Here is a 12,463-nt window from a genome sequence, read left to right as displayed (position 1 = left end):
CAAACGAGTGTCTAAAAAGAACTTTATTCAATGTTCTATACAAGTTAAGATGATATTTAAATTTTTAGTATTTTGTTTTTGAAAAAACATTTGGTACATTACGGATAGAGCTTTTAGACTTCACTAACATAGGTAGATGTTAACAAGTATCCTATAAAAGCATAGTAAAATATTAAAAATAAAAAAGACACATGACAATTTTTTAAGACTGCTTATGGAATAAAAAAAAAGTACACTGTCAGTGTACCAAATACACTGTCAGTGTACCAAAAACTAATTCATATTTTTTATTTATAATTCCTATCTTAAATTTGACATTTCAATACAATAGATATATTAAAACAATGAATAATATTTAGTATACTATCGGTGGAGTTTTAGACTCCACAAGAAGAGCCAATGGTTGATAAGTGTCCTATAGGACTATAATAAAATATTAAAAAATAAATATTTTAAAAAAGATACACATATTAATTTTTCAAGACTACTTGAATAAAAATGTACACTCTCAATTTACCAAATACTAACTCTTAAAATGATTGAATTAAAATAAAATAGAAGCATATAAATTGAAAAATTAAAAATAAGCTTAAAGAGTTTGGATTTTTTTTTTTGAAACTAACGATAATGGAATCTAAACCATAAGCATTTTCAATATATCTTTATCATTTAAATGTTTTATTTAATTCTTATGTCAATTATATATATATATATAAATATATATTATTACATAAGCTTTTTCTAAGCACATTGTAGATGTGTCATTATCCTGTAATAATAATACTATTAATATTTGCACCTTTTTCGTGCTAAGAAGCGTCGGGTACTGGGAAGCGTTTGTTGTTTTTTGTTGCTGCGGGAGGCTCTCTCGCAGTCCACATTCACGTCCACCCTCTTTACCCACGATCTCTTCCTCTGTAACCTTTGAAACCCATTATATATACACAACAGGATTTTTCTGAGCAAAAAGAGCTAAAAAAAAGAAAAAAAGAAAAAAAGAATAACGTTTGCATGATCAGAGGGTGAAAGCAAAATGGGGTCTCCTCCTACACCTAAGCTTTCTCTATATTCGTTTCCGAGTATGGCAAAAGAGCCGTCAGGGATGATAACACCGCCTATTCATGCCTCTGTTTCAATTCCATTCCTGTGGGAGGAAGCACCGGGCAGGCCTAGGCGGTCATATCGGGGTAGTGAGAACGAAACTGATACAAGCAATGGATCAAAGCCAAACGTTGCAAGATGCTTGGAACTGCCTCCGAGGTTGTTAGCTAAGGCTAAGTTTGCTAACATGCCACCTCCAACAACTGTGTTGGATGGTCCTGATGCGTGTCGGCCTGGGTCTTTTAGGAGCCTGGACAACAAGTGGCTGGATAAGTTTGGATCCAGTAGGTCGAGGAGCTTTAGAAAGGCTGGTCGAGTTGTTCAGAGAAGTTTTGACTTTTCAACTTCGGTTGTTCGCGTTGGAGATGCTGGTGGCAGTGGCACTACAGAGGTGAAGATAGCCAGGGTTAGGAAGAAAGCCTGTTTTCTGAATCTATCTCACGCTAGGTCACATGTCTTGGTACGTTTCAAAACCACCATTCACAATCTAATTCTGCTTTCCAATTCCTTTCTATCATCTTTGTTCCTGTTTTAAGTTCCATAAATTTCTGGGAGTTTTACTCTTCCACTATTCAAGTGCAAGTGAATTTGAGTGGAATTATGAGTAAATAACTATTTTACCAACAAAGGGGCGCAAAATTTGGCTAGTATAATTAAGAATTCCTTTGACTTTTTTCATTGTGGAATGTTCTACTCCGACAACTACATATATCTGCAGGCAAGCATTTATGAAAGCTTTAAGAAAGTGGTCCCATGGAGACGAGCGCATGAAGGCTCCTGAAACCAATAGCCACAAGCTGATCTGTGAGATCAACTGTTTTAACTTCTATATTGAAATATATTTTGTTGGTTTCTTTCAAGTAATATATGTTAGAATAATTTAGAGCAGTTCACGATGTGCGATGGATCCAATGGTGATATGGGATAGAAATTAGCTGTAATGTTATGATGTATATGAAATTAGCTCTAATGAAATCAGGGTTGGTTCAAATTACTATTTTCTTTTTACATTAATATCTATAAATAGTTGTGGTTTAAAACATATAGTGCAAGAGAGCTATTGGTGACTGTATTATAGCAGAAAAGTAAGCAGTGAATGGCATGGCAGTCAATAACAAGAGGCAAGGGACCTTCTTTTCTTGTAATTAGCTTTGAAACAAGCCTGCCTAAGCTTCTTGGTTCTGTCGGTTAATTCCAGATCTGGCACTTTCTCTAGCATCCTTTGGTGCTCCTCCAACATCACTATCTCATTAGTCAATCCAAGCTCCTAAAATAAAAGATATTAAACAATGACAAATAAGTTGTTCACTCCTAATTAGAATTTAGAAACCTCCACCATTGCCTTTGACAAAGAGTTTGGTCATGTGGCACCATCAACCACTGCTAAACGCCAACCAGTTATCATGTCTTTAATTAAAATATATTTCGTAACATCATCATTGTCATGTCATGCTAACGAGACCCTTACTCAGGAATAATAACTAGACAAAGGTTTCTTAAGCATAAACTTGTTCGATCCCATGCATACATATATGTAAGTATATACCTTGACATTGTGAATGAGAGATTTCAAGCTCTTGATCTTCCTATGAGGCCATCTCATGATGTTGAGTTCCCTGCATCTCTTCTTCAACAAAGTCAGCCCCACATTCATCTCTTTAGCAGCTTTAGATATTGGAAAATCAAAGTACTTTTGAATCTCATCTAATTCCAATGAAGCTGTCCTTTTCCTTCTGAAACTCCTTATTTTCTCTCCATGTGAATCCCCATACTCAATTTCATGAATCACTCTCGATGCTTCAGTACTTGAACCACCACTGTTCGTAATATTGCCACAATGGTGGTCAAATGAATCCACTACTCTCTTTATTGCATCAGCCATGATATCTTCATTCTGATCAAAAAGAGCGAAGTCACTGCTTATCTCTTCAAAATCCATGAACTGAATGCATAAATTGTCGGCCTGAGGATGGGGAAGCAATGCAGGTGAATTGAAATCGTAAAAACTGTCTACTTCAAATTCCACCCTGCGGTAAATGAACCAAAAAAAAAACAAAAACATTAAGGAACAAAAAGAACCCAAACTTAAAAGCAAAAACATGATTAAAGCATCTCACTTTCCAAATGGGTTTTCTTCAAAGTTGAAGCAGTAGTCAAATTCAGATCCATTTTCCATCTTTGCGAAACCAAGATCCATTTGGTAAGGTAATGGAGAATGAAGTTGAGGAGTAGTTAAAAGGGTGTTTATATATATAATGGGAAAGGGAATGAATTGCTATATGTTGGCGTTTGTGCACATTTAGTCTATATATGGAATTAAATTGCACAACTTTTCATGAGATGTATTAAATATTATCATTTATTAGTGAACAATTTACCAATAACTAAACACACTACGGTTTTGCATGCATCTTCATCAACATTATTTATCTCTCTTTTAATGCCTGTGTTCTTTTAGATGATTTAAACATCGTATCTTTTCGATCTCACAACTTTCAAGCTTAATTTATTTCACATTTCAATTTCCATTTTCCCTCTTTAATTATATATTTCTTCTTTTTGGCGTAATGTATAGGAAACATATCTAAATGTGGGTTCCTTTTTTTTTTTTTTAATATGTTTCAACAATCTTTTATAAATATAAGTCAGCCAAAATTCTGATTCAGCTTTGGCTGTTTTGCATGAAACTAGTATATGATCCAATCCATCTACAAAATATATAATAATAATCCCATATATATTTTTACTATATTTGTTATAAAAATTGTCAATGAAAATAAAAATTCCAAATTTAATTTAATTTTGTTTGATATAAAATCTAAAATACAAACTATATAACTTCTAATTATTTTAATAATTGGAGAATAATATATTTCACGTGAAATTTCGGAAAGAAATAATCTTGAAATCATGAATATAGTTGAATTTGTGTAAGCGTTGGATATATATTTTCGTTTAAAACATTTTCTTTTGAAATTTTAAATATATATTTCCATAATTATTTCGTCATTATGTACCGGCAGCTTACAGAATATTTTTCTGTATTTTGTCCAATAATTACTTTGCTAACCTTCAAATCAAAAGAATACAAATTCTTACATTAATGTAAATATATACAACTTCAAAAATTATTGAAAATAAAGGTAATATAAATTTAAATCAATAAATGTAAAATATTTATATTTATATTTATATTTTACCCACAAATTATGGTAATAATAAAAGAAGTAAGCTTTTCTCTATTTCAAAATCTTCTTCATATATATTTTTTTAATCTGAATATTGTAACAATGTTTTCCTTGGAAGTTTTTTCTCGAAATGAGAATTCTCCCTCGTTCCTGGGAGGTTTCTTCTCCGCCATTGGAGTATTCCCACTAAGGTTTCTCTTGGTTTGTTTGTTCTTTCTTCTTTGTTTTTGCTTTTCTCTCAATTTGGGTTTTAGGTTTGTTTGATCTTGAGTTGGTTATTAATCCTTTGTTGCCTAGGTCTTGAGCTTTTACTTTTTATTTTGCTTGCCGCGGATCTATAAAGGATGGGAAAATTTCCTAATCGTCATTTTTTGGTTTTTCCATTGGCCCAATCTATTGAAATTCTTCTAGGGTTTTTTAATGGATGAATTGGAAATTAGCTTGGAGGGGGGAGATGGGGGATGTTCAAATTTGACCAAGTTTATGGTGGTAGGGAAGATCCATGCAAAAAAAATATTAAATCAAAAGGGGGTTTTGAGTATTTTGAAGGGGATCTGGAGTGGTGATGACATTTTATGCATTAGAGAAGTTGAAGGAAATATCTATGCGATTTCCTTTGCGAGGGAGAGAAGCTATCAAAGGGCTTTAGCAGAAGGTTTGTGGTCAGTGATGGGGTGCTCGATTCAATTTCAAAAGTGGGATGAAGGTGATTCAATCTTGGAAATGGATTTCTCTAGTATCTAATACTGGATTCAGGTACATAATCTTCTTATGTAATGGTTTGCCAAAAAGAATGCTGAGATAATTGGGGCAAGGCTTGGGAAGGTAGTTGAGATTGATGATAATTTGGTTTAGAATGGAATAGGGAGGAGTTTTCTTAGGGTGAGAGTTGATTTGGATCTAGAGAGACCTTTAGTAAAAGGATTCTAGGTACCAAGATTAAATCAAGGTCATTTTTAGGCTTAAGTCAGTATGAGAAGTTGTCAAATTATTGTGGATTGATTGGGCTTACTGCTAGAAATTGTAAGATAGATGTTAATTCTGGAATTAGTGGAAGTGAGAAATTTAGATTTTCGATAGATTTTAGAGTGGCAGCTTGGAGGGGGGTTATAGAAGTGGGGATTCTGGTTTTGTTAGGAGTGTTTATGGACAAAGTGTGAATAGAGAGGGGAATGATAAAGATTTAGGTAGGGATGAAGCGAGTGCTACTAAAGTTGGGGGAGTAAGGATAGGGATTGGTATGATAGTTGGGTCTGAGGTGAGGGAGTTGAGGAAGGAGAAGGCTTAGTTGATTGTTTTAGGATTAAGTTGAAAGTGGGACAAGCTGGGTTTCAAGGTTCAATGGAGTTGGTGAGTCAAAATCGGGCTGAAACTGTAACACCCTATACCCGTAACCCATACTAGGGCGGAGTACAAGGCATTACCTAACTTGATCTCATGCATACAACCAATCTCAAGTCATCGAGACTCGAACCAAAACAAAAATTTTTCAATTTCTACTTTAAACTTCTTATTATGGGCCTATGAGCCCCAAATCGATTGTTGAAAACTATTTGGAACCATCCTAGGTCTTTAAACCAACCTTAAAGGAAGTTACCTCTAAAACAGGGCACACGCTTGTGTGGAAGGGTAACACGCCTGTGTTAATGGACGTGGACGTGCTGATAACCCATGTGGCTCATACGACCTAAGCATCCTAGGACACGCCCATGTCCCACACCCATGTAAAATTAATTTCTAATTCACACCTACAGGGGTTTTCACACGGCCAGACACACGCCGGTGTCAATGGCCCGTATCCCTCACACGGCCACGACACGCCTGTGTCCTAGCCCATGTGCAAAAATATGGACATTTTTTTTCTGATGTCAGTATGCTCAAAATGTCACACAGCCAAGGCACACACCCGTGTGCTGGGCCGTGTCCTTCACATGGCCGTGTCTCTGCCTGTGTGTTTATTACCATGCATACTGACTAGAAATTTTTACGTGCAAGGGACACACAGTAAGGCTACACGCCCATGGGGCAGACCGTGTGTCACACACAGCCTAGACACACGCCCGTGTGTCTACTCGTGTGGACAATATAAGGCTATTTACCAAGCCTCATTGCCACCCTTACATACCTATCTTCATACGAATGCCAACCAATACCAAAACGAGCATAATTTCTATAATCAAATCAGCCACAATAGACATTCATTCAACCATGATAATGCATCTTTTATAAATTCTAAATAAATGTTAGCCATCATTCAAAGCTTAACACAAATTGAAGGGTTTCCAACCCAAGCTAACACATTTGGCCAATTCTCAAAGACACAAAATAATAAAGTCTAAGTCCTATACATGCCATATTCAAAAATATAAATCCAACTATACCAAAAGCTTCGGTTGATAGTGTAATCGATATCTCTGACTTTTGGTGATCCTTGAGCTAGTTAGGCGACACTGAAAGGAAATGGAAAGGAAATGGAGTAAGCATAAAAGCTTAGTAAGTTGCATATAAGTAAGTATACAACAACAACAATCTATCAATAATCCACATGCTCATAATACCAAGGTAGGCATAAGCATAACTTACTCATTACCATCCATACAAGTCACATATTATACAATGAAATCATATCTCATACGAACCAATTAGGTACCTGTACCACTCACAACACGGTTATACTTTCCTTATTAGCTTAAGAACATAATGTTCATCATTGAACCACTTGGAACACTACCAGATATTCATTAAACCTCAAACGTGGGTAAGGTGCCGATGTCATGTCCCAGACACGGTCTTACACTAGCTCATATCTCAAGTCGATGCCATGTCTCAGACATGATCTTACACTAACTATCATCTCGTAGTTGATGCATGTCCTAGACATGTCTTACACTGGCTTATGTCTCGAGGCCGATGCATGTCCCAGACATGTCTTACACTAGCCAACAATAACCCATATGTCATGGCATGAATATCCGATTTATTTTCTAGGTTCAAAAGGGAATTCTACTATCTCTATTATCATCATACTTTTTAAATTTCAAAATCAAGCAATTCATGTTATATTAATTCAAATACAATTCAACACATGTACATTAGTGATGTAGTTGTATTATTTACATACAACTTACCTCGAATTACAAAATGTGGCGACTAGTCGGTTTAGTCAAATTGCTTGGCTTTCCTTCGATCTAGGTTTGGATTTGGCAATTCTTGATCTAAAATAGCAAAACACACTCATTTAATCGCTAAATAAAATTAATCAATTAAAAATTCACATTTTCAGTAAAATGACCATTTTGCCCCTAGACTTTGGCAAAATGACCATTTTACCCCTATGCTCGAAAATCGATTTTTATCAAACTTGTTCGCATCTTAAGCTTAGCTGAACTCTTTTTACTCTTATAAAAACCCCAAATTCTCTCTATTTCACACATTTATCACTTATTTTACAACTTTTACAAAATAATCCCTTTAGGTGTTTTCATGGTAACACCTTTCACAAAAGTGATCTATTACACAACTAAGACTCATATTCTTCCATAAAATTTTAGAAAAAACCCTAAATTCTCTCATGTAAAAACCCTAGACTTTCGACCATTTTGCAAGATAGTCCCCTTATTTAAAAGCTCATGCTTCAAGGGTCTCAAAAATGCAAAAATCATCAACAAAAGGTGTAGAAATCACTTACTTGTGAGTGCTTCAAGTTGCTAAAAATTTTAAGCTCTCAAACCCCCTTCAATGGAAAATTTTTGGTGGAGAAAAGAGATGAAAAAGGGATGACATCATTCTTCTTTTATTTATTTCTATTTTAGTCAAATTAAGCCACCTAACTCACCAAATTTTAAAATTTTGTCTCTTCTTTGACTCAATGGCTGGCTCTGCTCCTTTAAAAGGGTTTAATTGCCCTTTAAAATCCTTTAATTTTGATTCTTTAATAAAATAACACCTTTAGCTTTCAAAATAGGACTTTTGCACTTTATGCGATTTAGTATTTTTTTCGCAATTAGGCTCACGAACGTCAAAATTAACTCACCAAAATTTTCATGTACTAATATAAACATGCTATGACTCCAAAATAATAATAAAATAATTTTTCCAACTTTAGATTTATGGTCCCGAGACCAATATTCTGACTAGGCCCAAAATCAGGCTGTTACATTTCTCTGCCCTTAGGGATTTTCGTTCTCAAAAATCTTACTGGTGAATAAGTTCAGGTATTGATCTTTCATAGTCTCCTCGAGTTCCCATGTGGCTTCCTCGAATCCATGTCTATGGACAAAACTTTCATAAGTGCTATACTCTTATTTCTCAACTGTTTAACTTCCCGGGCTAAAATCTTGACTAGCTCTTCACCATAAATCATGTCCAAATGAATCTAAACCTTTGACGGTGTAATCACATGCGAAGGGTCTGATTTATATCGATGTATGATAAATTGTAATTTATACATATTTTTACCCCATGCTTGGTATATTTATGAATGATTTTTCCTTGGTTTTAGTGAATTTGATTCTCCTAATCCTTTAATTTCATGTTTTATACCCAGGAGAGCTTAGGATAGCAAAAAGTGCAAGAAATGGGCCAAAAATGGACAAATTAGGCTTAATTCAGTGTTTCACACGGCCTAGGCACTTCCACATGGGTGATACACAAGCTCGTGTGTCATGGCCATGTCGACACTAAACCAAGTCAGAATTACACACGGCCTGAGCACCTTCACACGGGCGTGGTACACGACCATGTCCCTGTCGAGCCCAAGTCTAATTCTACTCGGAAAAGGCTAATTTTGAGGGTTTGGAGGCATTTTAAAGTCTATATAAACATGCTAGAAGAGGATTGAAGGGGGACACGGAGAATAGAAGATAGAAAATACTCGAGAACAGCTATCGGGATCAGCTCAAAAGGAGGATCTACATCAAGACTGAAGACTTCCATCCAATTTCCTAAAAGTTCTTTGGGTTTCTTTATGTTTTGTTGCTTTCCAATTTTTGAGATGTTTTCCATTATTATGAACTAAACTCCCTAAATAAATAAGGGAGATGAAACCTAAGACGAATCTTATTACTCTTTGAATTATATGATAAATACTTGTTCTTATTCTTAATTGTGAGATTTAACTCTCGCTTTAATATTCCAGGATATTAATTCAGGTTTTTGATGTGCTTATTCAGTAGAGCAAAAGTCCCTGTTTAAGAATAAATTGTTCATAATTAAGCAGAGTTACATGCAATCCTAGAGATAGGACGACATAAATCTGTCGAATTAGAGTCAAATCTAATAAGGGAATCCATAGATCGAGTGAATGCGACAATAGGGGTTTTAATTAGAAAGAAATTTCGATTAATCAACCTAGAGTCAGTTTTTTTTTAGTCTTGAGAGAGATATTAACATAAATTAGGGATTCCTACGGATTAAGTCAAGTAAATAAATCATCTAATTCATAGGAAATAAGTAAAGTCTAGGTGAATTCTTCCTTGGGTATTGTCTTCTCCATCGGTTTTTGATAAATCGTAATTTATACATATTTTTACCCCATGCTTGACATATTTCTGAATTACTTTTCCTTGGTTTTAGTGAATTTGATGCTCCTAATCCTTTAATTTCATGTTTTATACTCAGGAGAGCTTAGAATAGCAAAAAGAGCAAGAAACGGGCCAAAAAGGGACAAATTGGGCTTTGATAAACTATCAATTATACATATTTTTACCCCATGTTTTATGCATTTTATGGATGATTTCTCATTAGAATTGGTGAATTCGATGCTCCTAATGCTTTAATTTCATGTCTTATACTTGGGAGAGCATAAGAGAGCGAAAGGAATGAGAAACGGGCCAAAAACAGAGAAAATGGGCCAGGGTACAAAATCAACACGGCCTAGACCTCCTCACACAGGCAGACCACTTGGCCGTGTCAATTTGGCAGGCTCGAGCACGGCCTGAAGTAATTGAACACGGGCGCGTGTCACGGGCATGTCCCTGACGAGCCCAAGTTGAGTCCAATTCGGAAAAGGCTAATTTTGAGGGCTTCTAGGCATTCCAAAGCCTATAAATACACCTTAAAGAAGGAAGAAAAGGGGAGACGGAGAATAGGGAGTAAGGAATTACTCCAAGGAAGTCGATTGATCCATATCAGAAGTCGGATCATCATCAAGATTGAAGATCTCTCCTCAATTTCCCCACAGGAGTTTTGGGTTTTTTTTATGTTTTGTAATCTTTATTCTTCTAAGATGTTTTCTTATTTAGTTATGAACTAAAACCCCTAAATACCTAAGGGGAATGAAACCTAAGACGAATGTTGTTATTATTTTCTGAATCGTATGATAAATATTTAACTTGTTCTTAATTCTTGTTTTGATATCCCAGGATACTGATTCAAGTCATGCTCTTATTTAGAGGAGGAATAGACCCTGTCTAAGAGTACATTTGTCATAATTAAATGGAGTTGATTACGCGCCTAGACATAGGGTGACAAGATTTTGTCGGATTAGGGTGAAACCTAATAAGGGGATCCATAGATCGAGTTAATGCAACCCTAGAGTGTTAATTAGAGAAAAGTCTCGGTTATTCAATCTAGGGATTAGACGTTATTAGTCTTGAGTAGGGACAATAACATAACTTAGGGATCTCTACGGAACAAGTTGAATGAATAAATCGCCCAATTCGGAGCCAGAAAAGTCTAGATGGATTTTTCCTTAGGTATTGTCTTAAGTCAATCGATTTTTCCCAAAAGTAATTCCCCAATTCTTTTCTCTGTGCATTCTTAGCTTAGATAATTAGTTAATTAAAACAAAACCTCTTTATTCTTAGGCTAGATAATAAAAAGATAGTCATTACTAGTACTTTTAGTTCCTTTCGGTTCGACAATCCGGTCTTGCTAAAACTATACTACTGTTCGATAGGTACAGTTGCCTACATTGCAATAATAGTTAGTTTAAGAATAAGTAATTTTTATTACTTTAGCCGGGGATTTAAGATATTAGGAACACTTAATTTTTATTACTTTAGCCATTTATTTTTCTTGCAAATTAATTTTATTTTATTATTATTATTATTTATTAACCTACTCTTTCTTTCTCTTGGCAGGTTTTTATAGTTTATGACTAGAAGAAACCCATCGGGACCATTACTTTTTGACGAAGAAATTGATCGTACAGTTCATAGAAACCAAAGAGAAATAATGCGTAACTTAAGATACACAGAGAACGAGCAAGAAGATGATACTCAACCCCCAACCGAAGAGATGGCTGAAAACCAAGGCAATCAGCTACTTCCTGCAATTGCAGTTAATCAAAATCTTGCTCCACGCACTATGTATGATTATGCTAAACCTTCTTTAACAGGAACTGAATCAAGCATAGTTAGACCTGCTGTAGCTGTAAATACTTTTGAATTAAAACCTAACACTATTCAAATGATACAACAATTTGTTCAGTTTGATGGTTTGCAGGATGAGGATCCCAACGCTCATTTAGCCAACTTCTTAAAACTATACGATACATTTAAAATTAATGGCATTTCTGATGATGCCATACGTCTTCGGTTGTTTCCCTTTTCATTGAGGAAGAAAGCTAAATAGTGGTTGAACTTGTTACCACGAGGGTCAATTACTACTTGGGAACAAATGACCGAAAAATTTTTACTAAAATATTTTCCGCCGGCTAAAACGGCTAAATTACATAATGATATCTCTTCTTTTGTGAAGATGGATTTAGAAACACTCTACGATGCATGGGAGAGATACAAGGACCTTCTGAGAAGGTGCCCTCACCATGGGTTACCGCTTTGGCTCCAAGTACAAACATTTCACAATGGTCTGAATCCTTCGACTCGCCAAATGGTTGACGCAGCGGTGGGCGGAACCATCAACAATAAAACACCGGAAGATGCCTATGAGTTTATAGAGGAGATGTGACTGAATAACTATCAGTGGCAAGTCATGAGGACAAAGCCAATGAAAACAGCCAATGTTTATAACGTCAATTCGGTCACCATGCTGTCAAATCAGGTAGAACTCTTGAATAAAAAGATTGATGGTTTTCTTAGTTCTTCACAGGTTCACCCAGTAATGCAGTGCGAGCAAGTAGCGGTGGAACAAACCATTCGGAATACCAATCTTATGGCCACAGCATGGATAACGAGCAACTAAACTACATGGGTAATAATCCTCGACCTCAA

At 35.5% G+C, this 12,463-nt stretch overlaps 2 protein-coding genes and 1 non-coding gene across 3 annotated transcripts; 1 reads left to right on the top strand and 2 right to left on the bottom strand.

Moving 5' to 3' along the window:
- The first annotated feature begins 737 nt into the window (after nucleotides 1-737).
- Nucleotides 738-2,095, top strand: LOC108466756 (uncharacterized protein At4g00950-like). The gene is made up of 2 exons (XM_017767124.2): nucleotides 738-1,561; nucleotides 1,820-2,095. Exons 1-2 carry the CDS (start codon nucleotides 1,034-1,036, stop codon nucleotides 1,880-1,882), a joined length of 591 nt encoding a protein of 196 aa, XP_017622613.1. The 5' UTR covers nucleotides 738-1,033; the 3' UTR covers nucleotides 1,883-2,095.
- LOC108466256 (protein RKD4) lies at nucleotides 2,047-3,277 on the bottom strand. The gene is made up of 3 exons (XM_017766597.2): nucleotides 3,219-3,277; nucleotides 2,648-3,128; nucleotides 2,047-2,368 (listed from the first exon to the last, which is right to left on the bottom strand). The coding sequence occupies exons 1-3, from the start codon at nucleotides 3,275-3,277 to the stop codon at nucleotides 2,210-2,212; spliced, it is 699 nt and encodes a 232-aa protein (XP_017622086.1). The 3' UTR covers nucleotides 2,047-2,209.
- An 8,681-nt stretch (nucleotides 3,278-11,958) lies between these two features.
- On the bottom strand, nucleotides 11,959-12,064 carry LOC128282363 (small nucleolar RNA R71). The gene has a single exon (XR_008272624.1). It is a non-coding gene; the product is annotated as a small nucleolar RNA R71 (small nucleolar RNA).
- Between the last annotated feature and the right edge of the window lie 399 nt (nucleotides 12,065-12,463).

This window comes from Gossypium arboreum, chromosome 1 (genome assembly GCF_025698485.1).
Source record: "Gossypium arboreum isolate Shixiya-1 chromosome 1, ASM2569848v2, whole genome shotgun sequence".
Taxonomy (NCBI): domain Eukaryota; kingdom Viridiplantae; phylum Streptophyta; class Magnoliopsida; order Malvales; family Malvaceae; genus Gossypium; species Gossypium arboreum.
The sequence above is the reverse complement of the archived record's forward strand: the minus strand, read 5'-3'. Positions and strand labels throughout refer to the sequence as shown.